The sequence below is a fragment of the Numenius arquata genome, chromosome 7 (genome assembly GCF_964106895.1).
Source record: "Numenius arquata chromosome 7, bNumArq3.hap1.1, whole genome shotgun sequence".
NCBI classification, from domain to species: Eukaryota; Metazoa; Chordata; class Aves; order Charadriiformes; family Scolopacidae; genus Numenius; species Numenius arquata.
Window position 1 is genome coordinate 21,845,829 of NC_133582.1, and position 27,981 is coordinate 21,873,809.

General features: G+C 36.8%; 1 protein-coding gene across 1 annotated transcript in view; it reads right to left on the minus strand.

Moving 5' to 3' along the window:
* The window catches only part of TRDN (triadin), a 217,612-nt gene that overhangs the window by 171,656 nt on the left and 17,975 nt on the right, over nucleotides 1–27,981 (minus strand). Inside the window, exons 2-4 of the mRNA XM_074151019.1 lie at nucleotides 15,296–15,505; nucleotides 8,328–8,369; nucleotides 1,745–1,882 (exon numbers count right to left, since the gene is read on the minus strand). Of these exons, the coding sequence (XP_074007120.1) occupies nucleotides 1,745–1,882; nucleotides 8,328–8,369; nucleotides 15,296–15,505 (390 nt within the window). The remainder of the gene's footprint in view (nucleotides 1–1,744; nucleotides 1,883–8,327; nucleotides 8,370–15,295; nucleotides 15,506–27,981) is intronic.

Genomic DNA, 27,981 nt, shown 5'->3' on the forward strand with positions numbered 1-27,981 from the left:
TATATGCTAAATGGCAAGCACCCTATTCTGAGATTTTGGATTTTTCATAGCATATCTCTCTTACCATAGAGTTTTTCCTGGGTCTGGGGTAGATAAATTCAATGTGCAGTAGTAACCAAGGAAACATCCAAATCTGTGTTTGCGCTTCTGAATGTTAGCTTGTGACTGCAATTTACAATTTGCTTGATTTTATGCATGTTTCCATGTTTTAAGGAAAGGCCCAGCAATTCTATTTTAGCTCCACATAATAAAATGTATATGCAGGTTAGCAAGGTTGTAAATCTAGCAACACTTTGAGTGAAGTCCAAGGTAAAAAATGCTCAACTTCAGCAGAACTACAAGCACTTGATTGTGCAGCAACACGTTATTCCACCTCCACGTAGGACATGGAATTTAAAGGAGTCAGCCTGAACAACTGTGGCAAGTGTTCAGCCTCAGTGGGCAGGGAGTTCACATGCACTTACTTTTTATGAAATAATGCAGTAAGTTGCCTACTGCCTTTTCACACTTCTGGTAGATATTGATGAAATTCCACTTGGACTAAAGGCTGGTGGGCCTGAGGTTTCCAAACACTTCATAGTGAGCATTCAGATCTTGAATTTTTGTATGTCCTACTTGCATTGACACTTTTCCACTCAAGTATTTGAGAGCTTGCAGGTGCTTTGGGAGCTATGAAACGGTAAAAATGAACACTTTCCAAACTTTAGCAAGCTCTCCGTATTTCATATTTTCTGTTTCTCAACCATATGAGAGACTGGCTTTCTGCTGGTTGTAAATCATATCTCAGAATAGGATGCCCAGTTCACAGACTCACATGTAGCAGCCTATCTATTAGTATTCATTTATGGTGCTGATATAAAAAGCTCATGCACACATTTAAAAGGTAGAAATTTGACAATATCTCAAGTTTATGAACAAATGGGTAGAAGCCAGTTTCAGTACATGTTGCTTTTTAATTATATTCTGGTATAGCCAAATAGAATATAAAATGAACTACCGTGAAATGAAGATGTGACTCCTACACTCACTGCTTGTCACAATGACCAATATGATGTGACATGATGATCCACTACTGCTCTGCTCATACCAGGAAACTACTTTATTTTATAACAGAAGGATAGTTATTTCCAAACTTGAAGCGTTAGCAGTTTACTTTCATTTATCAGATGATGTCAGATGAAGAATGTTACTATAATGGCAGAACCAAAATTTATAGTAAACTGAATTATTTGCAATACGCCATCCAAAAGCCCTTTAGTTCAGCCAAAATGCTATTTTTTTCTTTCCTTTTTTATTTTGTGTTTCAATAAATTGCCCTGTCATCAATATATCAAATAAAAAAGTTATAAGTTTCTTGGTCTATCTTGTATATTTACCAGGGTTCTTTAGATTCTTGCTGATTAAAAGAAAATAGCTATTGCCATTCTCTGAAGCAATATCCTGACGCGTATTTTGGTTGCAGCTTTGAAGTCTTGTATAAATTAGCGCTCTTTACTTCGAGATGTACTAATGGTAATATTTAATTCTGACAGCTTTTCTGTAATGGTACATTAAACATGAGATGAAAGCTAACAAAGAGGCCAATTTACTGATTGCAATAGCCAGTAGATGCTTTATTAGCAACAACGTTCACTTTTCATTTTGTTTGACCTTCTTGTCTGTGAGGTTAAAAGCTGAGGAAGCCAACATAATGCATGTAAAACAGCAGCTAGAGCAGTTACAGAAGTCTTTACATTACAAATACCTTCATCACTGTCATCATCATCACTCCATACGATGTCAGACAGAAAAGAAATAAAGCCATAAAGCCAATCAGTGGATTCTTCCAATGTCTCATGAATGATTCTCAGTGGTTCTGTGCTGAGCTTGTTAACAGATCTTCCTGAGTGCAGAGTTTAAAACAAAAGCGGTTTGAAAAAAAAAAAAACAAACAAAAAAACCTCCTTCAGTGATTAAAGTTAATCTTCATTTTATACAGGGCTAATTATACTACCTCCTTTCACAGAAACAAAGACTGTGACTGTTAATACTTATTATTCAAGGGTTTGAGGACAGCTCTCCTTCCTGTGTGGGACTAGTACAAACTATATCCTACTGTACTTGCTGTTCGCAGAGTGATTAAGAACCCAGTGGATAATTTGGTCTGATACTGGGCTCCAAGTTCTGCCTCTTCTGAGGCTTGGTTGGGCAAAGAATAAATACATATTTGATTCTACCTAATATTCATCCTTTTTAGATAATCTCTTCCCTTCAGACCAGTTTTTTTCTCTGGTCCAGGTGCTCTGCCTCTTGATGCCTGTTTAGGATTCACTGACGTCTGTGTCCCACTCCTCTTGTCACATCTCCCCTTGTGCCCCATCCTTCACACAAGCCCTGGCTGAGGAAATTTCTGACCCCTGGTTTAACCACAGATAGGTTGTGTCATTGCCATGGAATACATGTAAAGGATGGAAAGAAGAAAGCTGTGCATATTTGGGCCAAAATAATCCCGAGTCCAGAATGAAGGGGGATGCAAAGTCAAATTGTGACATAGAGATGGCTACTTCCAAACAGGTACTCCTGTGTATCTGGTTCTTCTCTTACAACTTTCCCAGACTGTATTTCACATACACTTGTGCACATCTGCACACTTAACCAGTTTTTTGGTTTTGCTGCTGCTGTAGGCAAGTAAACTGGCATACAAGGAAGCTGTGCAGTTTAATGTGTTGCACCTTCCTGGGACCTCTGATGGAAGCGAGGCCCCTGCTCACCACAGTATCCACCAGGGAGAGCAACCACCAGTGGCCAATACAATTACTCCCTTCATGGCGTTTCCAACTGTCATTTCACCAGATTTCTCCCTACCCTCTTTATGCTGACACAGTATTTCAGAGTAACTGTTCAGTCTCTGACAGAATATTTCTTCTGACCTTTATGTCCAGCAGAATTCTATTTTCTTGAAATCTGTACCAAACACTGCTTAGGAAGAGGGACAACTCTCCTTCAGCCTATGAGATTGTTCACTGTACTTGAAATGGCAGACAGAATAATTGCCCTGTGTGTGTGATGGTTTCCCACAAATGTAGACAATTGAAAATAGATCACAAATATGATTTGAGTTATTGGCCTAGTCTTGTTCCTAGGAGTTTCAATAGAAATATAGACACTGAATTTAACAGTATCAAAATAGGAACCATATCTCTGTTTACCACGATCTTTCTGTATGCAAATATTTTAGTAGGAAGTTGAACACAAGTCTCTTCAGAACTACTTCTGGTTGCAGTGTTCTGACTCACAAGCCAAATCTTAGCAGTAATCAGAAGTAGTCTCATATGGACTTGCAGGTTACAAAGACAGGCAAAGTGCAGGCTTGAAGCAATTTCTTTTATGGCAGCAGTATGAACAGTTATTTTCTAAAGTGCTGTAATGAAATATACAGGTAACTGTATTTGAAATCTAAATGTATCACTACATAGTTCCTTTTATTTCTAATTAACTAATCCGAAACAGAAAAGACCAGATTTTCTATTGGTTTGGATCTGATTATAAATAATGTAAACCAAAGAAATATTTTGGTTAATGTTTTTATGAAGATTGTATTATATAGAGATATGCTACTGAACAATCAGGCACATCAAATAAATTAATCATGTGCCATGATGAAATGACATAATTGCAAATAAATATGCATGATCTATTTGTTAAGTGTACTATTGTGTGCACTATTGTATTCAGAAAGACTGAGAAGCATAACAGGGAATATTTACTTTTCTTGTTATAAGGCATTTATTTATTTGCATTGGCCTCATGCATTGAGATGTAGAGATTTTATTTTTTGTCATTTGACATTCGTTTACTCTTTGTCAAGTGTTTACCAGGAGAATGAATACCTATATTTAGGCTATTAAAAAGTAAATCTGCAACCCGACCCTTGATGTTACTTTTACTTCATTTGAATCTAGAGATACTGAGAAGTCCAAGTGGACATGGCCAGAGGGGTCTTAGCATAACTGAGGTTTTGATTCACAAGCAGGGATGGTTTAGCTTCGGACAGCTGACTTGATTTCCACTCTTGCTGCCACCTACCCTTTACCCACTAGTTGCTTAGGGATGGCTCAGTTGCTTTTACAGCCAGAGGCTTTTACAACCACAGGGACTACAGCTGTAAACTAAACAAGAATTGGTGTCAATTTATTTTAATATACTGGTCTATCAACTAGCAGTTCAAGAACTGCTTTACAGGTAGCAGAGCTGTCCCCCCGGGCAGACAAGGGAAATGTTCAGAGAAGAAAATGATCAAGAGCAGAGGAAATTATTCCAACCACCCCAAGGCAAGCCATCTTTGCTGATGAATCAGAGCTCTCAACGTCATATCCTGGTCTTTAATTCATAACAACTTCATAGCGAACTATGAAAAAGGATTAGAAATTGTTAAGTGTCCGGAGGCGAAATTCCCCAGTCACGCCTACACTAACAGGCCCAAGTTGCAAATCCTGTTTAACATAAAAAGTTTAGAAAAATCAGTTTGGGGCTGTGTAGAGGACACTTTAGTGGTAGTTGAAAAATTAAATTTTGTATACAAACAGATACTGTGAAATCCACTTGAGGTCTGATGCAAGTGACACAGGCCTAAAAAGTTGTCTCCTTATGCATAGATCTTCGTTTGTTGTATTTCCTACGTTTTTAAACAGTAGTGCTAACAGTAACAAAGTGTCCTAAAATGCTTAAAAGCATCACACCAGGTAATGCTGAAGTGAAAATTACTACTGATCAAATCCATGCTTTAGCTCTCCCCATAACTTTGACAATAGCAGGTACTTTCCTTATAGAACGAAACACACAAGAAACAACGGAAATAAAGCAATTCAGGGGGTAACAAGTAGAGAGAAAAATGCCATTTGCCTCACACACATGCAAAAAAAGACAACCATCTCCAGAGGATTTGCATACTCTTGCTTCAAGACTGAAGATGAGAGAATGCAGATTTTCACAACAAAGTTTGAGCTTCATATTTTGATGTAATTTTGATTATTTTTTTATTTACAGATGCCCAGCAAGGGTACAGTATGATGAATTTTTTTCGAAGTCTTGGATTCAATACATTCAGACTGGATTAGCTGTCCTCTGTCTGACACTTCATTTCTTGGCAGACGTTAGAACACAAATTATTTTAAAACTAAGCTCAAAATATACTTCTCTTGCTAGCATATGTTATACAGTATGTAATATATAATTTGTAACTAACCTATAACTATAAACTGTAATTAATAGATGATATATCATATATCATCTATTGTACTGGGAGTAGCAGAGGCGGGATCTTGAATTTAAACTGTAAAGAGCCTTTATGAATACAGAGTATTTCTCAGACAGATACAGGCTGTGAAGTTTTACCTTTTGCTGAACTTGTAAATAGGGACTGAGCCAATTGTTCCTCTTAGATAATGTAGTGGAAAAATACTAAATGTCTGTTGAAGTAGGAAGGAGGGGAAAGGAAGTGAATGGTTACTCATAGGTTAAGCTCAGGGATGAAACATGCAATTAATATTGAAGACCTTTTGTTGACAGTATGTAATTTCATTTAATCACAGCTTAAATTCAGATTATCCTATCTAGCCAAATGTACCTGAAAGCCAGGTGTTGAACCGCTGGTGGTTTCTAGACTCCCTCAAAAGTCAACACAAAAAGACATCCTGTGACCTTCAGAAGGCAAGTCTCTTGCCTTCCTCTGACATGATTTTTAGAGTTATATGAATTAATTTCCAAAGATGCCCATCCCTTTTCATTAACTAGGAAGGAAACGAAGACTGAGAAATTAGCATGGACATGACACCTTATTTTCATGACTGAGGTAGGTGACATGGACCCTATTAGTGGTACTGTTTCATATTTAAATTTTTCTTGCCATTGTGCACTTTGGCTAAGCACTTAGATTTGTAACTTTACATTCATAATTAATTCCAGGCCAATATAACTATTCACCTCAATAAATAACTTGCATTCCAAAACACTGGTACCATCAACAATGCTTTACTATAAAAATTTCTAGAATTTCTGGCAAATGATGAAATTTGGAAGATTTAAAGCTGATGGAGAAAGAATCCCAGTCAAATCAAAGGACTTTGTATATTACCTTTCAACAAAACCTTATTGTAGGAAAACTCAACTGAATTTGGTTGGAAAATGTTTATTACCTGTTGCAGATGTCTGCAAGAAAAATTGCTTTCACAATCATTACATCAAAATTAAACTGCTACAATTCTTTGTAGCTCTCCAGCATTATTGGTACAGAATGGTAATTTAATTCAAAATGTGAGAACAGGAATTCTCACCAACTAATTTCTTCAGTTTTGAACTCTCCTTGGCTCACAATTTTAAATCCAATTGATTTGAAAATAGAATTCATACCTTTAATGGTAACTAAAAATTCACGCTTAACACAGCTCTTTGAAATCAACCAATGACAGACTGCTGAAGTCCTTCAATCAGCATTAGGTATGCTCATGGAGCAGAAAATAATTTTGATGAAGTGACAAAGTCACTTCAACTTCAGGAAAATTGTGGTATTTTGTGAACAGAAGAAACCTTTTTTTCATCAGGACTGATAATGGGTCCTTTAACAGTGGCTTCTGGAAATGGGGATTGATTAATCACACGGTATGATTTGTTGTAGTGCCTCAAGCAAATTTGGTTATGTTTCATGGTCTGTGTCATTTATTCCTGTGAAGTGCACAACAAAAAGTGACTAATTGATTTATCTGTGCAAATCACTTCAGCCGTTATTCCAGTCTTAATAATTCTACCAGGAATGTAGTCTCCTATCAATCTTTTTTGCTTGTCAAATAGTTAAATATATACTCAGAGTTCAACCTATTTTAAACTTGGGTTGGTTGGGGTTTTTTTAATGAATTGCAGTGAATTAGTTAATAATTGCTGGATTTTCATCAGTTACATATTTTGACTCCAGTGAATTCAATGCAATTAAATTACAAATGACGGTAATTATCCGGTGTAAAGATTGATCTATGAGATATAATCTAATTCATTGATACTGACAAGGTACAGCTGATGAAGACAAAGAATTTCTGTCATTTTTGATAAAATGCAAAAGCCTAACACTACTTTGTGATAATAAAACATGTCCTAATTTTAGTAGAATATTATCTTATAAATATACACAGCTGCATTTTAATTTGAAAGTTTATATATTTTTAAGATTTTTTATTAGTAGTACAAGGTTGTTTCTACTCTGTAGTCTTCTGAAGAGTAGTATCTAACATATAAAACTCAATGCACACATAAAGTCTTCCTTTATTAATATTCCAGTTTATCAGCATAGGTGTCCTTAGGTCTTATCTTCCTATTTCATAGACTAACATTTTTGTCATGGTTACAGCACTAAGCTGCAGGACAAACTCTGGTGGGTATCATTGAATTATAAGTATAAAAATAATAATTTAATTTTTAATTATAAGTGTACTGAATTATAAGTACAAAAACAATGCCAAAGAAAGCTCAGATTCAGCATTACCCAGTAATTTCCATTTTATCGGTACTTAAACTGTAGATATGAAGACTACAGTCTGTAGTATAAATCTTCCCTGACTCTTTATAATATCAGCCTTAAACAATTATATTGAGGTCAAGTCCAAAGAGAAAACCTCACCTGAAAGTGGACAAAGGCATTTTACCCAAAATGAGAACAAAGTAGGTATAACTAAAATCCACTTGCCAAAATTTAGAAAGAAATTCACAGTGTCACAAAGTATCCAGTAATTTCAGGTACTTTTGATATAGCCATACTCATGGACAGGAATGTAGATTTAGGATGGGCTTTACATGTAATTTATATAATTTGATTTGATAACAGCTGAAAGGCTTCTGATTTGATGGATCAGACCCTAATTAGGTGGTGTCTTCTGAAAAAGCCAGATATTTTATCTAAGATAATTTGAAACTTTATTTTTTTCTCATTCTAAGGATTCAGTTATCTGATGAAGAACACAGATCTTAACTTCAGATTAAAAAGCCAGTGCTGTTAAATAATTGTACATTGGCATTTTTAAAGGGCATTTATGGGGGTAAAATGAGTGTATCTCAGCTTGCCACCATTTCCTGGGAATCTCCTGAGTGAGGGCATCTCTTAGCTGACAGATCTATTTCAAGCACGATGTGAAAATGGGGAGGAGGCGATTGCAATGAGCTTTGCAGCCCCAGCCAGCCAGAGTTGGGGTTAGCAGAGAAGCAGTGCTGCCACATCTTTGGCACTCTGCTGGTGCCCGTGCTTGGTTATCTCTGGCCAGCAGACCGCACGCATGTTCAGAACACTGCAGGCAGAACATCTTTACCAGGTGGTAAACAGGGATCATCGCAATGTTGTGAATAGGTGGCTATAGCGGATGGCAACAGGATGAACCAACCCCAGAAAGGCCAATAAAAAAAAAAAGGAAGAAACACCGTTAGCAACAATGAACATCCTCAGTTGTCGCTTGACTAAAGGAAGCAGTTACAGAGTGAAGTGAGGAGTTATTTCATCTCTGTGGGGCTGCTGTTATGCAGCAGAAACTGGAGTTCATTAAAAAGAAAAACAATACTCTGTACGTGTGAGATAGCACAGTATGAATCAGAGCAACGTAAAAACGGTTAAATAAGGCACAGGTATTTTCACAAGTTACATACATATTCTATTGCTGAAAAGAATGTATTACGTATAGTTTATTCTGGTTGAACTATTTTGATTGCTTCAACAGCAAATAACCAAAGAATTACATTACTGCAATTGTTACTGAAATGAATTACTGGTTTTGTTTATTTGTTTAAAATTAGCAATTTCACAGATACCATTATGGGCCAGAAATCTGGTTTCTGTTTTGTACCCCATGAAGCACATTTATGCATGCAAGACTTATTTTCTTAGATCCTTCCCTATTAATTCAGTTTCTGAAATTTCATATTTTCAACTTCATGACCTCATGAAGTTGATCTATCACAATTTATCATCTTGTATATGCTAGACCATTTGCGATGAACACACTACTTGCAGCACTACAGTACTTCATAGACTGTCATTCTTTCCAGTATAAACTCATTTTCTAGGGGTTTATAACTCAGCTGTAAGATTTGTTGCAGAGTGAAACATGGGAAGAAAGATGTCAACTAGGCTGCCCTTCTTTGAACTGCAATTGTGTTTAAATCCCTGAATTGTTTTTATCATTATGGAAGACAGTGAAAAAAAATTCTTTTGTAGCTTTTGGATACATTAGTGAAAGTCCCATATAATTCAATTAAGAATTTCATTAAGAACTTTAAAATATGTAAGCTGTTTACTCATGCTCTGTACTTACACCTGTAAATAACGTAAATATTGTATTTCAAAAGACTATAGCACTGTTTTGATGAGTTCCAAAGTAAGCACAGCAAGGCCAACACCTTTTTTTTACATCCCACTCCTTTGTTCTGTGGGGGATTTATCTAGGGTTTTGCATGTATGAAAAAGCTTCTACCAATTATTTCAGTTTGGTGAAACTGTGGAACACCTCTTGAACCAGGAAACAAAGTGATTTGCTCCATTAAGTTTGCTGGTGCTGCAAACAAAGCCAGAAGTTTATTTTTTTTCCTGAATAAGTGCAAAAGTATTATCAGTTTGAAAACTGGTGGATATATTGGCATAAAATACAAGAATAAATATATTATAAATATAATATAATTCTTTTCACAGTTCTTAAAAATTTCCAGTGAACATGAGCCCAACAGAATGACTACAGCATGATCATTCCTGGAGAGAAATGGATGTGTATATTCCTAATAATGATTATTTCACCAAAACACCCCACAAAATAAACCTAGCAGAATAGCCATATATTGCTGACTTCCATTTCCCTTAATGACGAAACAAACACCCTGCACCTAACAGGTTTTGCACCTTACAGCTTTTTCATGCAGAAGACCGGGAAAACAAACGTCTGTGTGTTGATTATAGTGCACAAGTTGTTTGGGGTCCTGTTCTTTACCCTCTTATGCCTTTTTTTCTTCTGAATATATGGTTCCAGAATATCTGACTGGAATCCCTGCTGCTTCTTGTGGAACTGGGAGCTCCGTGCCTACATATCCTATTTGTTCCCCATTCCTGACATTGACAGGCATTACCTCCACAGAGATCTGCCTTTGCTGCAGGTCTCTAAAAAGCCTCTTTATGGTTGAGCAAACTGAATTATCCACAACAAAGAGCCTGCTCTTTTTTCTTTTATGAAAACAGTCACAATAAGGCAGCAAGCTCACCATGCTGTGTGGCTCTGCTGGATTTTCACTTAGATTATTTTGTGGCTAGTTTGGGGTTTCATAGATTTGGTGAGATTTCATTAGGTTTGATTTAGTCTGGCCTTCAGGTGACTGGCTAAATCACTACCAATTTACTCCAAATATTGAACACTCTGGAGCTGAAATTAGGGTGGTGTTAATTAGCTGTAATTGGTCACAGAAATGGCAGGGAATTCTAAACACTTTATTACCCCATTAGCAAATGTGGATTCCTGGGCAATCAATCTTTAGGCCTAAAATAATCTTAAATTATTTAGTTACATTTACCAATTAAAATATATAATCCAGTTATGTGTACAAGAAATGCGTGAAATACAATCATGAATTATGAAGCCAATTAACAAGGTGTATTTTCTAACACAAAGGACGGTAGTAATAACGAACTGCTGCAAAGCACACATTAAACAAAAATTTTTTTTGCATTTCTGAAAATTCTGAGAATGTAGAGATCTTCTAAAGCAATATATTACTTATTGCATACTCATACACGCTACATACTGCATGAGATTCATAGTTTCTTATCTCAGGCTTTTGTGATGCATGTCACCTTCATACCACATTAAAAATATTTAAGTCATGTTTATAGTTGTACCCTACAACATGATAGGAATGCAAGCTTTCATTTCTTTCCTCAAAAGAAGGGACATAACATACTAAAGCCAAACACTGCAAAATTTAATTTCCTTCTTCTGGGTAGATAGAACAGGGGCAAATCATTCAGCACTGATCTAATTCTTGGCTCATGCTTTCCTCAAATTCCACGGCCAAAGCTGACTTGCAGATCCCGTCTCTGTTCTAACCTCTGAACAAATTGACACATAATCACCAAGTACGCAGAGCTTTATATGTGCACCCCATAAGACAGGGTCCTCCTGCAATATTTTCTATCATAACAAGCATCTCCTAAATACTACATAGTAGTAGTAATAGTAGTGCTATAGAATTTACAATAATCATATTCTGGATGTGTAAAATTCCACAAAATATATCATAAATCTTTCTGCGAGTGGAGCTTGAATTCATGTCATCTAACTCAGGCTACCTAAAACCTAAGCATTATCCTCCCTCAGCCTCTCTCAGTTCTAAAGGCTCCTTTTCAGACAGTGAGCAGAGAGGGCCCACCAAAAAGTAGTTTACCACATCTATTTTGGGATGAAATCAAACACTTCATTTTCATATAGTTACTCATGGGGCCAATTTCATCTTGTATAAATTGTCAAAATTCCCGACCTTGATAGGTTACTTCTAAAATAACACGAAACCATAGTAATCAAGAAGCAAAATCTTTATGTTGGCAGTCTGTAATCACAGAGGCAATGTGAAGTCTATAAATAAAAAGAATACATAAGATAAAATACATATACTAGTAGTATATGTAATTTTTTAAATTATTTGCTTTTAAGATAATGACAGCAAAATTGTTAATTGTTCAAATAAGAAAACAACGCTTGAGTCTAAAATGCTTCCTACTCTGCTGAGGTCAATTCTGTTGTGTTTCCACTTAGCTCCATGAATCTCTGTGTAATCTCAGGGTCCAAACTCATACTGTAGGCTGTTGCACTTCCTTTAGAGGCTAGCAGCTCTGCACTGTAATCAGGAGTAACAAACCTGTGTATATTCCTCAGCCACACGGTTTCCAGCCTGATTTATTATGTCAACCCTCTCCTGATTTTGGCTGCAGTCAGCCCTGTGCAGTACAGTCACCACTAGTGGCTCAGCTATGAAGATGGTGTGGAGGCGTGTGGCACTTAACCCAGCTCTCCCAGAGCTCTCCCAGCCCAGGTCCTCACTTCCTGCAAATCTGGCAAAGGGCTGGCTCTGCAGATGTGCACAGTACGCTTTTAAGTCATCTCACTACGAATCACTGTGAAAAACCTGCACAAAAATTAACAGGACTAACTGTATGAATGAGTGAGTGAAATCCTGACTACAAAGGTCCACAGATCCATTCCTCACATGTGAGGATGGGAGAATCTGCCACTTAGTTATCTTTGTGTCTCCACTGAGATCCCTGGCTAGGTGTTTTCTAGATGCCTTATGTGAATCTAACAGACACTTCAATGAAATCTTGCAATCACGCAGATGTTGATCAGTAGGCATCTCTAAAGTTCATCTAGTGCAGGACTAATCAGTAAAGGACTGTTGCCAACACTGGACCTGGTCAGCCATGGCCATCTAGCCAAGTCTTGAACACTACCAAGGATGGAGAATCTGCAGTCCCTCTAGGCAACCTGTTTCAGTGCTGCACTGCCCTCCTGGTAAAGAATTCTTCCCCACCTCCAGCGTTCCACATGAACCACTTAGGCAGCAATTTCTGGCCATATCTCCCTTATTATATTGCCAGATACAACAAGGTCTTCATCTTGATAACTGTTTGTCCCCTGTCACCTTTGTAGCTGCCCTTCAAAAAGCTGCAAGCTGCTCTTAGGTCACCCCTTAGTTTGCGCTTCTCTGGACTAACCGAGTTCAGCTCTCTCAGCTTGCCTCATTCATATGCTGTGCATACTTTCTAAACTTGAACTTCATGGAACTTCAGGTAAAGAAATGGGAAAGAAATTGAAAGCACTGAGTTATGAAGGTGTTATTTAAGGAAAAAATACACTGATTATTCTGTTTTACAGGTTAAAAAATATACAGTTGAATACAATTTCTTTGGCTTCTTTAATTTACATTTAAAAACTAGGAAATTAACTTTAATCATGCTTGCAAAACTAAACTTGCAGTCCTGAAAATAACTATTCACTTTTTTTATGCTGTTCTGCTTGTTCAAAGAGCAGTGTCAAACCCAAGAGAAATATCACTAGGTTTTAGATTAAGGAGTCACTTAAAAATACGCTCCAAATTCTACTTTCTATATGTAAAGATGGCATTATCTCCACTGGAGGCAAAGGGCCAAACTGTCAAAGAGTGAAAATCATTCTAGTATCAATAGCACCAGCAAGCTGGTCCTATGTGAAATCTTCAGCTATTTCCATGAAATTTTTATAAATCAGTGGGTTTCACCTAGAAAAATCATACTGAGCAGGAACTCAGGAGTTGAAACCCAGGGGTCAAAATAAGACCTATGTAGCCATTGTTACATTATGTCAATACAGAAAACAGCCTAATAATTCCTGGTCTGAAGGAGCACAGCAGTTCCTTCTCTAATATTTCACCACTGAGACCTGATTTAAATGCTGGCTTAATTAATCACTTAGGGACAGAAATAACTTTGGGAAGGAAAATAAATGAACTCATGAACTCAAAATACTAAAGTATCATCTCTCAGAGATCTCCACTAAATATGAACTCATCCTGCAGATTAAATTTTACATTTTTTTATTTCTACAGCCTGGTCTGAAAATGTTGGTTTCCATCAACATCTTTGGGATTCAAGCTCATTTAAGCTCAACATGAACATCAGATTTCCATCTGCTTAGAAAGTTTCCTTCAGCCTCCAGTACAAATATGCATTCTCACTGCTTAACATTACCCTGACTAGTATATTGAGCATGTGTGAGCTGACAACCAGGTCAGGAATCACTTAGTCTAGAAGTTTTGCCTGAGTTATGGCCTGGTTCATCCTGCTAATTGTAAACTTATTAAGAACTTGATTGATTCACTGGTTCATTGATAGTAAATATGGAAAATTAAAAGCAGAGTATGCCTTCTCCCTGTTGCTTTACATCTATGTTGTAACATTAAGTGTGTTGTGTACAAATTAAAATCTGATGGCTGTTTTGGGAGGATCACTCAAAAGGAACTTTATATTTTGCTGTGACTCAAGTGAATTCCTTCTGAAAACAAAGACAAATGAGAAGCAAAAAAATTAAGAGAGGTTTACGTTACATTTTCTCCACATTTCAAGCTTCTATGTCATCCACTGATCCAGGATTGGTCAGTTTCTCTCAAGCTCTGTCTCTGTCTCAAAAGCTTTTTAAGTAAATCTTGAGGTCAATATTGATATATAGTAGAACAAAAAACTATGGATTTATCAGTAAACTAATAAAGTCCAGGAAATTAACTTTGAACCATCAACTCAACTTGTTTTGAATTAAAAGGCTGAAGTCTGAATTTAAATTCCTAGTTAATTATTCTGAGACATGTGATAAGTTTAGATCTAGAGTTCTTATTTAAGAAAGAAAAGGACCCTAATCATTTGTTTTCTGCTTCACTTAGATGTTTCCCAGTCATTACAGCTGGTTACGTCCCAGAAGTTTTGCTGCTGAAGTGGCTTGCTGAACGTTATGCACCCTTTACAAACATAGGTAATTTATTTTATTCTCCATTGTATATCATTGCCATATACAAAGCATAAAAATCAAGTAGCAATGAGGTAATTTTTATTCCTCATTTCTTTCTTCCCATTCCTGAACCACAATCACAGCCCTTGTACCACACGCTTCATTTTTACCTTTGCCCTCAGTAACAAATATGTACCCCAAAACTTTCTCTTGTTCAATCAGTTTGCCAAGTCTTAAACTAAGCTAGAATTATTGTCTCATTGAAGACAAGGGTGTGACTTAGCTGATGTTAAGAATCTAGTCCTCAGTGCTTATTGTTTTGAAGATTAATTTAGGATTAGCATGTTTAGAAATTGTCTTTCTTGTCATTGAACTGTGTAAGCAGATGTCAGAAGACTCGAGGCAACTATGAAAGATTTTAAAATATATTTCAGAAAATGTGAATTAATAATTAATTTTACTTTTCTTGAAATAATTTTATATAGAAATTGAAAAACAGAAATCTGACCACACATGCTTATATTACTGTCAACATACACATTTTCCAGGATGAGAATGGGCTGCAAAATGGAGAGGTTTAAATTACAAAGATGTATGAAGTGTAAAATAATACGTTCTGACATTTTTCGCAATATCTCCTCTCTTAGTAAACTCAGCAGAGACACTGTGCTGGCTCCAAGAAGGTGAGAGACATGCAAATTTACATAATACACACTCCTTAATAAATTTTTAAATTTTAATATACAAGACGTCAAACAGAATATGCTGAATCTTACCTGCAAAGGTTTTGTAATCCACCAAGTCAAACATTACAATAGCTACTGCTGACCAGGTAACAATCAAAGCAACAACAAGAAGCCATGCTGCTGGTGAGCTGAATGTTGTCACGAGGTCTTCTGTAACTGATTTCTTGCCCACTTTCATGGATGATGAGGGAATGGATCCGTTCTTACCATCTATTATCGTCGTGGTTGTAGACATACGTCCTAGGCAAATAGTCAAAGCAGAGGAAATAGAATATAACACTTGGAGCCTAAAAATCAAGAATATGAACGTTGTTTTGAAATACTTCTGTACTCAGAGTATTGAAAATAAATGTAGATATTGCATTATGAAAGACAGTTTCTTTTGCTTTCTGGAAGGAGTTTTTCCTGAGCTGCGGCCACTTTTAGTAAAGTTGATTTGGGAGCAAACATGATGAAATAGCCACAACTGGCCTCAATAATTATAAAATGACATTTTTTAGTCTGCCATAAATAGCTACAAACCTAGAAGAGTGATTGATGAAAGTATAACATATTATTGCTCTCCAAAGGACTCTCTTGTTATGGGCTGTAGGCCAGAGTCTCAGGTGATTTGATTAAGTGTACTTCCATTGACTGTAATGGAGCTAATGTGTCTACATCACTCAAGGTTTGGCTGGACTTCTGCTGTCAAGGATACATATCAATGGCAACAGGGATGTATACATACTCCATTTCATGTAACAGGAACAGAAATTATTTACATGTTCCATGTCCTTATAAATTGCAAAGAGGCTTGTAGTTGATTTTTAAATATCTTTCTTTGTGGCATTTTTTATTTAATGGAATAATCTCCTAAGAAACAAGAGCTATAGTGCCAAAACAGACTTAATTCCAGAAAGCACAGCTTTGGTACTAGAAAGGTGGTAGGAAGGTGAGTACGTATGTTAGCTAAGTAAACAGTTGACACACATAAAGTGTTTAATGGACGGTTAACAGTAGTGGCTTAATCTACTTCCTGGAGTATTAAGAAATGTTAATTCAGGACAAAAACCAAAACTATGGTAACTGAAACCTGACAACATTTGAAAATTCTCATATTAGCCTTCCTCGCAAAAGAAAGTGATAGCCTAGAAAATCTTGGTTGTTATTTACTTTTCAGTATATACAATAATAATAGTAAAAATATTCATAACTCCGCAGTCAACAACAGTAGAAGAGCACGGTACCTCCACTTAGCTTAGTTTACAATATCTGCTTGTAAGTTACTGTTACAATATTAAAAGATATGTTCCTGGGCTGGTTGATGATACCCAGTCATAAATTAACGTCAGTGATTTCAGGGACCGTTACCCACAGACAACTGAAATTTCAAGGAATCAGGTGATGCCTGGTTTGCTCATACCTTTGCTTTTCACTCTGAGATCACCTACCTTCTGTCACAGCTGATACAACCTATAAAGATGGTAATTTTCTAGGATGATGGAGGTAAGGAATGTGACAGATATATGTATCTATCTATACAAAGATAAACAGATTTAGTTTAACTGTTCACAAATAAAATTGTAAATATGCCATTGGAAACTTATCGCTAGAGCTAAGGTATAAGGCTGTTGAAGACTTTCAGGTATTTGCCATCAAAACATGTATGTGGCCTCTATTTGAAAACCACTACAATGATATTGTTAAAGAAATAAATGAAGAATTAGATCCTTGACATTACCCATACATACATACATATATTTATCCCTAAAAAAAAAAAAAAAAGATGGTATAATTCTTCCAATCCTCATGCAATGAATATTTAGTCTGTTTCTTTTCCTGTAGAAAGTGAGAACAATACTGTAAAGTGATACTGAAATGACCTTTATGTATCTCACATGAAGAAGAGGAAAGGACAATTCTGGTATCAGAGGTTCCCTAACTCTTAATCTTTCATATCCATAGAGTGTTCAAATTCATGCCCTGAATTATTCTACATTTCTTTTGTTTATTATGTACTGCATTGAATTTGTGTGTACTTCCCTTAGCTCTACCTTTTAAGTTCACTTCTGCACAAGCATCCTGACACTGATCAGTGCCTTGCTTCAAGCCCTAGAAAGCTGCTCTGCTAAACAGCAAGGTTGTATAAGCAGAACAAGATTGGCATATTACATGTTTTTTGTTACTTACTTGAAATTTAGTCTTGTTTATAGAATGTTTATTCTGGTTATGAATAATGTCTATCTACTAAGATAGAATTTATGCTTTTCTTTATATATTATAAAACCATCACTGCTTCCATTTCTCCAAACATAAATTTTGAATCAAACATTTCACAGCAGGAGGAAAAATCTGCCAAGTGACAACTAGCAATAAAGATCAGTTTCCTAAAGTCAAATTCAGAATCGATAGCATTTTGTTATCCTACTGCATACAAAATACAAGTGATTTGTGCATGCAACAGGTCATAAATGACACATTATGCATCTTTTTCCCTTGAGGATATCAGTCAGAGTTTATGATGTGTAAAAGAGAATAGAAAGTACTGCCTCATCTTGACAAATCTGATTAGTATCACAGCATACCTCAAAGGACATACTAATGGCAGATATTTGCACTGTTATAACGCAAGCAATTAAAACTCTTTGTGTGTATACAGGTATAGACATATACACGTAATTACCATTCAAAGGATCATTCCTCTAGGTCTAATGCTATGTAAAAGATATTTCCTTCCTATTTAGTATAGGAAGCCAACTCAGATTTCCCCTTAAAAACTCAGGATGTCACACAATAAAATCACCATCATTACGTTCATTGAAATGGGAGTGAACAGCTATTGATGCAAATTTGCCTGGAAGACAAGCAATGAAAAATGTTGCTAAACTGCTAGAGGTTCCCAATGCAGATGCTTGCAGTATGATTCAAGTGCCGAAGAAAGATCTCCAGTGTTGTTTTAAGTGTTTTATGCTATCAGAGACATCCTCACAGGACTGGCAGGCATCATCTACAGGAAGGTAACTTCTGAACTGCCTGGAGAAACCCAGACAGGATGCCCTAAACCACTGAAAATAGAAATTAGATGTTTATGTGCATAGCTACTAATATAAATAAAATTGTCCGGAGGAGTTTATTTGAGGGCTCCTGAGGAAGACTGTTTGCTGTTACACTATATCATGTGAGGAGGATTGTATATTGATACCATTGTAATTTCACAACTTAAAAAAGAAGAGACAATAACACCAAGATGATTGCCCTCCCCCCTACAACCACTCTGTTATTGCAGTATCCATGGTGCTGTCCTGATGCTTTTCTGTGCCTGGTCCCTGCTTTGCAGTTCCCAGTTGTTATGTGCATTTTTGTCCATCTCCTACCAGTGTTAACCTCCCCCCCAAATCTACAGTGATGCAATTTGCACAGCTAGACTAGTAGAGAAAGAAGAGACCTATGCTTGGGCAATGCTTCCATCAATTCAGCCAGCAGCAATTCTCTTCTTTCTTAGAAAAATGCCAGAGTTTGCAAAGCTCCTACCCAAGAGGTCAGCGAGGCCTCAGCTGCCCAGTGGGGGAATGAAAAAGACAGGCATTTCTGGTGCTTTGAAATCACCTGATGAAGCCTATCAATTTTTACTTGTAAAATTGACAGGGATCCTTCAGCAACAGGTTAAAATCAGTTTCCTGAACTTCTCCAGACATTCTTGCCGCCCATATAGTATACATTTTCTCTCCCAAGGCAAATTTCACAGAATCACAGAATCTTCATGGTTGGAAGGGACCTTTGAGATCATCGAGCCCAACTGAAAAAAAAAAACCAAAAAAACCAAAAACCACACACCACAGCCACCCACAAACAGACACAAACCAACAATCTCAGGCACTAGAGCATGCCCTCAAGTGCCATGTCTACACGTTTCTTAAATACCTCCAGGGATGGCGACTCCACCACCTCCCTGGGCAGGCTGTTCCAGTGCCTGACCACTCTCTCAGTAAAGTAATTCTTCCTAATATCTAATCTAAACCTCCCCTGCCGCAACTTCAGACCATTTCCTCTGGTGCTGTCAGTATTCACTTGGGAGAAGAGGCCAACACCCACCTCTCTACAATCTCCTTTCAGGTAGTTGTAGAGGGCAGTGAGGTCCCCCCTCAGCCTCCTCTTATTCCACTCATTTCTCATTTCTCAAATTTCACTGTCTGTATTACAGTCAACCAGAACCCAAGTCAGTTTACTGTAGTATACTTAGGTGAACACTGCAGTGGATCAGGAGATTCATGAGCAGATCAGTTGTCCCTCTTTTGGGGGAGGCAACATCCGTCACAGGAGCGGAGGGTGCAACTGAAGGCTGTTACAGTTTCAGCCATCCAATTTTAATCCACAACCACATGTCTACTAGACCCTCCTGGCACTTTGGGTTGTGATTGCTATTGAATTTCAATGAGGATGGGTACTTTAAAAAGTTATATATACATTTCTATAAAAAGATTACTGTAGGGTTATATACCTCTGACTCCACATCACAATTTCTCATGCTCACAGAACTGCCCCATCAGGTCACAAATGTCACCTTTATGTCAACAGATTGATTTACTAAATTCCAAATAGCTCAAACTCTGAGATTCCTACTATTCCTCTGCTTTCAGAGTTGTCACTTAGGATACAATCTGAAGACCCATACAGTCTCATAAGTATAAATAAACCTTGACAATTGGTGACAACTTTGAGGAGAACACTGTGTGACTTTCAGAGTCCAAGGTGAGTTTGCAGACCTGGAAGCTTAGATAAAATACTCTGTATTTGTGAGCTGAGCTCTCCTTAAGGCATAAAATGCATAGGAATCCATGGTTAAGGACAGGCACTTGATTTTACAGTTCAGCAGCTATCCCACTACCCCAGAAGCAAAACAAAACAAAACAAAACAAAAAATACCCCTACTTCATTCAGACTCATGAAAATGTAAAATAGTAATTTTCTGTATTTCTGTTATGTCACAGTTATTTTATGTATTACAGTCCTTGTTCCGCCAATAGCAGAAAAAAAAAAAAAAGTCAAGTAAAATATTTAATGTGAAATGCCTTTTTAAGGCTGAGTATATTAAAAGCAGAGAGCTAGTCACGTTATTAAAAAAGAGCAGTTGTTCCTTTTAAAACAATAATATTGTTGCTAGGGCAATTCAGCTGGGATGTGAGAAGCCTCAGCACAGTCTGCTCTAAATGAAAGAGCTGGTAGATTTTGACTTGTCTGTTCCACTCCCCAGATGAACACTCCAATAAATAGGCTATAGAGTATTCTGGATTCAGGTCATTAATGGCTCCTGTTCGACCTATTCCACTTCACTTGGAATATTTAAATACTAATTAAGGGAGCAGAAAAGAGAAAGAATGACTGTAGAAATCGACACTGTATATTAAGCACTGGCTTGAGCCTTGTGCTTTAACCTGGTGACCTTATCAATCCACCACTGTTGCAATCAGGCAGGCAGGCATCTCAGCCTTTGGTAAGGAGGGTACCTTGGGGAGAAGAGGACAAGGGATTAGAACCCTTCAGTGAAGGACTGAGCAATGGATATGCAATAATCTGCTGCATTTTTTCAGGACCAGCATATCACCTTTAGTGAGTCCACAGACCTCTGCAGCTCTCACAGTAATCACTCTTTTCCCATGCGGGGAAAATGCTTTTTACCACAGGAAGACTATGCCTACGCCTGTTGTTCGGGTGATACTGATGCCTGACTACGGAGTTGCTCTCTTTTAATTTGTCTGTTGTGGTTTCTGCACCCTTGGTTTATACAAGTAGAAAGGAAAAGGCAGAATTTCTGCTGTGGTTAATAGTCAGTAGCTTGCAATAGAATAACAGTAGAAATATTCTTTCTTGAAGTGGTCTACTGGCTTTTGTCCAGAAAGCTTTTGCTTCATCAAGTATGTAGCCAATTCCCAGCCACTTCTATAGGCACAGGGAGTTGGAAACTCTTACTGGACTTATGCCTTTTGCCTCCTTTGTACATTTATGTGAGAACAAAATGCTGAGCAGAGAGAAGAGAGAACCTCAGAACCCACTGTATGCACCTGAACAGAGAGTTTCCACCATCTTATCCAGCCAGCACCAGAGGCCAAGAGATGCAGGTACTGGACAGTGAGTACCAGAATGCAGAACAGCTCAGAGAAAGAAGAGGAGTCCAGCTGGGAAAAACCTTTTTCTCTCCTCCAAATGCTGATAAAGCATGTGATTACAGTGGACTTAAAATTACTTACTATGGAGGATCTGCAGCCATGGTAACCTTCAATAGGTTAGGAACCTAGTTAGATCCATTAATATGGATCATGTTTTTTACTGGACATACATGGAAACATAAAGGCAAGACTCTTCCTAGCACTGATAGAGAGGCAGATGGAAACAGGGAAAAAACCTTAAATGGGCAAATTCAGCTTATCTTTGAAATCTTCTCTCTCTCACCATTATCTGCACCAGGCTTTGTGATTAGGGCAGCAATCTACAGTTCAGCCCAGAAGTGGGTGGTGGGCACTTAGTGTAGGTCTTCTGAGTACAAACAAGCTTCTGCAAGCTGTTGAGCAGAAATGTGACAATTTTATGAAACGCTAGCTTATGTAGACCATAAATCTTCCCTTGAGATGGCTGACATTCAGCTATTTCTTTTCTTTTGTATCATATTACACCCCTGTACATAAGAATGAATGCAACTGGAATAACTAAAAGTGAATAATATATAAAAGGAGGTTCACAACTGATACCAGAATTTATGGACTTCAGAATTCATCACACAGAGTACTGAACTGTTGCTCTACAGTTTATGTAATTAAAGTGCAAAAAGAAAAACCTCTCAATGCCTATCATGTATATATTGGCAAACTCCTTAAAATGAAAAGATGGTCTTTCTGCAGACTAGAGTCTTAGAAAGCTGGGACTGGGACTGCCTGTGAGGGAACATTTGCAGATTTATTGGTGACTGATAGTTATAAAAATTTAATATTCTTTATGAAATGTGGAAAATAGGGTTGGGGATTATGCAGCAACCAATTCTACATGACAAAAGAAATCAAATAGAGACCATGGAATATGGAGAGGATAGTACATGAAAATTAACTGAACAATTGAATTCAGAAGAGGCACTTATAATTACATGTGGTGCTGTGTATTTTTTTAATTTCCTTTTCTGTTGTTATATCTGTATTGGTTTTATTTTTGATCAATAGAGAGCATCTGATAATTTAGAGAAGTAAATTGTATTAATCTTTCCTATTCATTCTCCAAGAAATTATGTTCACTAATCTTTTGATCTCATCGATTTCAGTAAGAAGTTTGTAGAATAAAAGATACATTCTATCAAGCCATTTCATTATCTAGTTCAAAGAAAATGTGTACTTCATACACTATCAGTAAATAATTCTAATAGCAGTACTACTAATAATAAATACTATGAGCTGAAAACTAGAAGTTTTTAATGCTGCATTCTGAGGTGTGATATATATTTTGGGATTGTAATAATGACTGTTTCTTAGGATACAGTACACTGTCATGTGCTATGTGGAAAAAAATTCCAAAACCCAACAAAACAACAAATTGAAGAGAATAGTTTAACTAAGACTAATTATAAAATGCCCATAACACTATGAACAGAAAATTACTTTCCAGGGATGTATGGCCAGATTACGATAGAGACCATGCAATTGCCTGAATGAAAAAAGGACTTTTGAATACAGAGGCATAATCTCTGACTCAGGAATTTTCTTTATTTCATATCCCTAAATGCTGAGCAAGTATTCTGGCAGGGCAGGGGTTAAGGACTTAATGCCTGAACTTACGCTTTTTCCTCCATCAGTGGCTGCTGATGAAGACAAGATAACGCACCAGATGGATCAATCCTCTGACAGGTTGGTTGTTCTCATGTTCTTGCTGACCTTATTTTCATCAAATAAATATCAAATAAATATCAAAGTCAAATAAATGCCCATTTTAGACAGTATTTTATTTAGGTTACTACTTCTCTACTGTTCTTTATTTGCAATACTACTTGTACGGGAACAGGATCTTTTCACTTTAAGAACCTGCTGCTTGCAGTCATAATTCTTCCATTGTGACATTACAACCATTTCCATGTCAATCTATTGTGAGGATTATGATGACTCTAAGTGGGAGGGAATGGTGAGAGAAAAGGAACTTTTAAGAAACAAATCTACTATTTTTATGCAAATGTCCTTTATAATAAAAAGGAGAAACAGAAAATGTATGGGAGGATCTATTTTCGCATGGAACAATTTTTTGAAACCTGCTGTGAAGAGCTAGTGACTCTCAATAAAAGAAAAATGGAAAACTCAGAAACTAAGCTCCAATGTTTTTAAATAAGTTCCTTACTGTATTTTATTCCTTCTTATATAATGCATCATATACCTGGTATGAATCATTTTTTTGAAATAATTAATCAGCTGAAGCACAGCAGTTCTTCATCACGCTCCAGGAATACCAAATCAAGATGCTTCCAAATCCCACATTTTCCATCTGGCTACAATTATTTGAATGCATGCATCTGATTATTTTTATTATTATTATTTTATTTTTTTCCTGAGGGCTGCTACAAAGATTACTTTGAAGATATTTTTGTGTATAAAGATTGGTTGTACCTCATGTAACAGGTTGGCACACGTGGTTAACTTGTTGCTATGCAGATTCAAATGGTGGATTTGGACCACTGCTATATGAAAGAAGTCAGAATCCCCCGAGGGCAACGTGGTCTTCACCCTCATCAGGGAGCCCTCCTGATTAAGGGGACAAATCTAAGTAGTAGCAATTAAGGATGGTTTGTCTAGAAAAGCTCAGAGAGTGGAATGGGATAGTAGGGAAGTCAGTTTTCTACAGTTGGGAAATTCAATTTGCTCTATCAACAAGTGTAACTGAGAAAAAAGGTCTTCAGAAGATTTTGAAAAGGAATAAGGATATATAACTGAGAAAAGCTCTCTGCTTCAGACAGATTTCCCCTGCAGAGAAGACTGGGAACAAAAAATTTTACCAAACACTTCCTCCCAACACCAAAAAAAAAGCCTTGATACTTGCAAAACTAATAGGCAACATCTGCATTTGGGGGAATGCATCATTGCATCCCCTTGGAGATGTACTAATACTAGCTATTACTTGTTCCCGAATAGGCAAAGGTATGAACCGTAGTATTGGATAAATTACCTATGAAGAAGAGGAATTCCACCTATTTGTACAGATGTCTTGAAGCAATATGAGAACGTCAAGGAGGGGAAGTGGAAACCAGTTTCAGTCAGATTCCAATTACACTGTGTTTTAAAATACAATCAGCAGTAAAATAAGCAGTAAAATACAATTCAGCTGACATACTTCTAACCTTGGACTTCAGAGAGCCCAGCTAGGTCAGAAGATGTCTGCAGGATTTAGGAGCCCACATCCCATTGAAAATTCAAACAAGAGGAGTCCTAAATCACTTGAAAAGTTGAACTTCAGTGATCTGGAGCCGAATTTCCATTTTTCCTTACATGTTTGAATTTCATAGTCTAGTAGAGCATTAGTTGATACTTCAAATTAAGGGGAGGAAAAATGTCTCATACACCTTTGCAAGGAAGTGTAAAAACTACTTTCACTTCATTCCAAAATTGCTTATAAAGAACATTATGCTGATATAATCTTTAACCTTCTGTCTCTGCGCAGTTGTTTCTTGTGTTTGTATGTACTTCAAAGAGCTTTCAAGTACAACAGACAGAGAAGGAATTACTGGTTAGTTAGTAGTTAACAGATCTGTGTTGTTGAGCCTGATGAAATGGTCTTATAAGACTGATTTTATTGTGGGCCTCTCTGCAATAACTCATACCTGAAATGACTTTGGAAGAAAAGTAAGAGAAGCCCTGAGGACCAGGCTTAAAAAATAGCAGGTTTTATTGGGAAATTTTATGGATCATTTTACTTACAGCTATACCACTTTGTGTAGTAATTTCTTGAGAACTTAGAAGACCTCAGGGGTTAACAACAATCAACACAGAATAAATACTTTTATAAAATCAAAGCTAGAGGAGGTATAGTTGATAAGAACAAGAAAAATGCCATTTACGGCACTTTAAAGCAGCAAAAAAATATGGTAAAGGGACATTGAGCTGCTCCCTTTTCAAAAGGCAGTAGACTTCACCTTTTCATGATCTAGAAGTTGGGCATTAAATTTTTCTCTTTAAATAACTATTCAGTTTGATAAGTTTTTACCTTTTCTTTTAGAAATGCTGAGATTTGTTTAAAAATCAACTGTTTTATTTCCAGCTTCTCAGTATGTAGATGAGGTAAGAGTGTAACTAGATTCTGAACACTAAACATTCTGAATTCTGAATACTAAACTATCAGCACCCTGGAAATCCATTATTTGTTGGGTTGCACACCTGATTTTTTTTTATTAATCAATAGTAATACCTTCCCTTCTTTGCAAACAAATTGGTGCTCTAAAACAGTAAAAAGTTTTACCTTCCTGTTCGTCTTAGAAATCTGACATTTCTGAAAGAGATGCCAAAGGGGTGTTTAGATGTACTTGTGAGTTGATATAAGCTGAGAGGTACATCTTATCTTTTAAAATGTCAAAATGAAGGTTGGAGGAAAATGGTTGCCATTTATCTTTAAATAGCATGAACCTTCTGCAGCGAGCACTGTATGCATTCCCTTTGTTATTTGTTTTGGAAACTCAGCCATACACATCCCTGCAGCCTTCAGAGGGGATTAGAGAAAAACACTTTTTTTTTTTGTTATGGGAAAAATGAAAAAAAAAAAAAAATCTGTTCCCATCTGTAAAATAATGATAGTCATAATAAATATTGAAAGTCACTAGGATAAATAGTAGGTTACAAATAGCTCTGTCTTCATTCCAGACAAGTGTGTCAGTATAAAGAAACTCTGTAAAGAAAATTCCAGGTCTTTGAATCTTCTGGTGGAACTACTGCTATCTCTCAAATAAGTGTGTCTAGGAATGATTAATAAGATCATTTGCTTGATTTCATTTATTCCAAGCTATCCTGACACTGGACGTAGGACCAACTTTATATGTCTTAACGTCTTAATATCTACAGACTCTGAAAATGAAAGTAGTTCAAGAGTCTCCACAACTTGTAGTGGAAGTGGTGTCTCACATTGCAAGTTTGCCAGGTCATCCATATTGAGCTATCCAGTCATTACAGCACTCAAATACAGAGATCACCACATGCATACAGTTATATATATGCATATATATATACACATACGGATAAGCATATTTAAAAGACCTGTCCCTGGCTGTCTGACCAGAGGCAGAAGAAAAAGGCATTTTTGGCCAACAAGAAAACAGGAATTGCTATACTAAGAGTTATGTTGTAAAAAAAAAATAAATATATATATATTGAAAAGACTTTGTGAAAAAAACGGAGAGACAAAATTCCTCATCTGACAAGAGGGGAAAACTAAGTGCTCGTGGCAAGTCAGTCATCTATGTCATTGACATATATCATCTGTAAATGACAATTTGCTATGAAACTGTTACAGGTTGTGCTGTCGGGGAGAAAACTGAAGAGAGATCTACTGAAGAAAACTGTTGTGTGGCTTGCAAAACAGTATAAACAATTTCATGAGAGACAGTAGTTAGCTATAGTCTGTAGTAAACAGGAACAGATGAATCAAGGTCCATCTTCTGTCAAGGACTGACTTTCTAATAAATATGAGAGTTCTCCATCTGTATACTTACAGAACAGCTGAAGGCAAGTCCACCACATAGGCACCTAAAACACTAGGGAAACAAAGTTTTCTAAAGCTTGCTTTGAAACTTATCGGACTGTCAAAATATACTCCCAAAATGCTTTTTGATATACTATTTGATTCTGTGTGTGTTCCCAAAAGAAAAGAATTCTAGGAAGCAGTGGTAGTCATGATAGGAATGGGTCCTCTGAAGGTTTTGTTTTGTTTTTTCTTTTCTTTTTTTTTCGCCCTGAAAGAATCCTTTGGAAAATATCCCTTCAGTTTTAGGGCGTGAGAGGGCTCTCGAACTGACACCGAGGAATAGAATTCAGTGTTTAGGTAAAAGTTAATGGTGTGTCTTCTCATTTTCTTTTTGCAATACTGATTCCAAAAATGGTAATCTGAAGTTGAAATTTAACCTTGATAGACTAAATTAATATTATCAGACATCTCTGATCTTTATCTGGAAACAGGCATGATGTCTATGGGCAGCTGAGACACATAGGATACGCTGTCACAGTGAGAACAGTTGATCTTTGTTGAGGGTACGTATTCATAATACATCTGTCATCTAAAACGTGTTCTGAGATTCTCAAGAGCTTGGAAATATTTACAGTATCTTACAAAGGTTTCTTTAATAGCAGCAAATGACAGATACTCACATCTTAGAAGAAAATTTTGTTTTGAATGAGTATTAAGTAATCTAGTGAAAATGAGGTATGTGAGACTATTAATACCCATTCTAAGTAGCAAAATCTTTGACCAAGTAGGAAAATGTCACTGTGCCCTCCCTTACTCACAGTCATTCCTGAACCAGCTACCATGTCTTAATCCATCTTATTTGGTATTATACCCTGGCCAAGTTTTGAAATGTCAGAAAAACTTGTCAATTTGAGTTTGATGAAAAAAGATCACTACATAGTACTCATGTACAGGTATCTTTTCTCTCTTTGCAGATATTTTTGGCACCCCATCTACACAGTGAAAAGGAAAACCAAGAAGATTCAGGATTCTTTGAAGGTTACCCAACC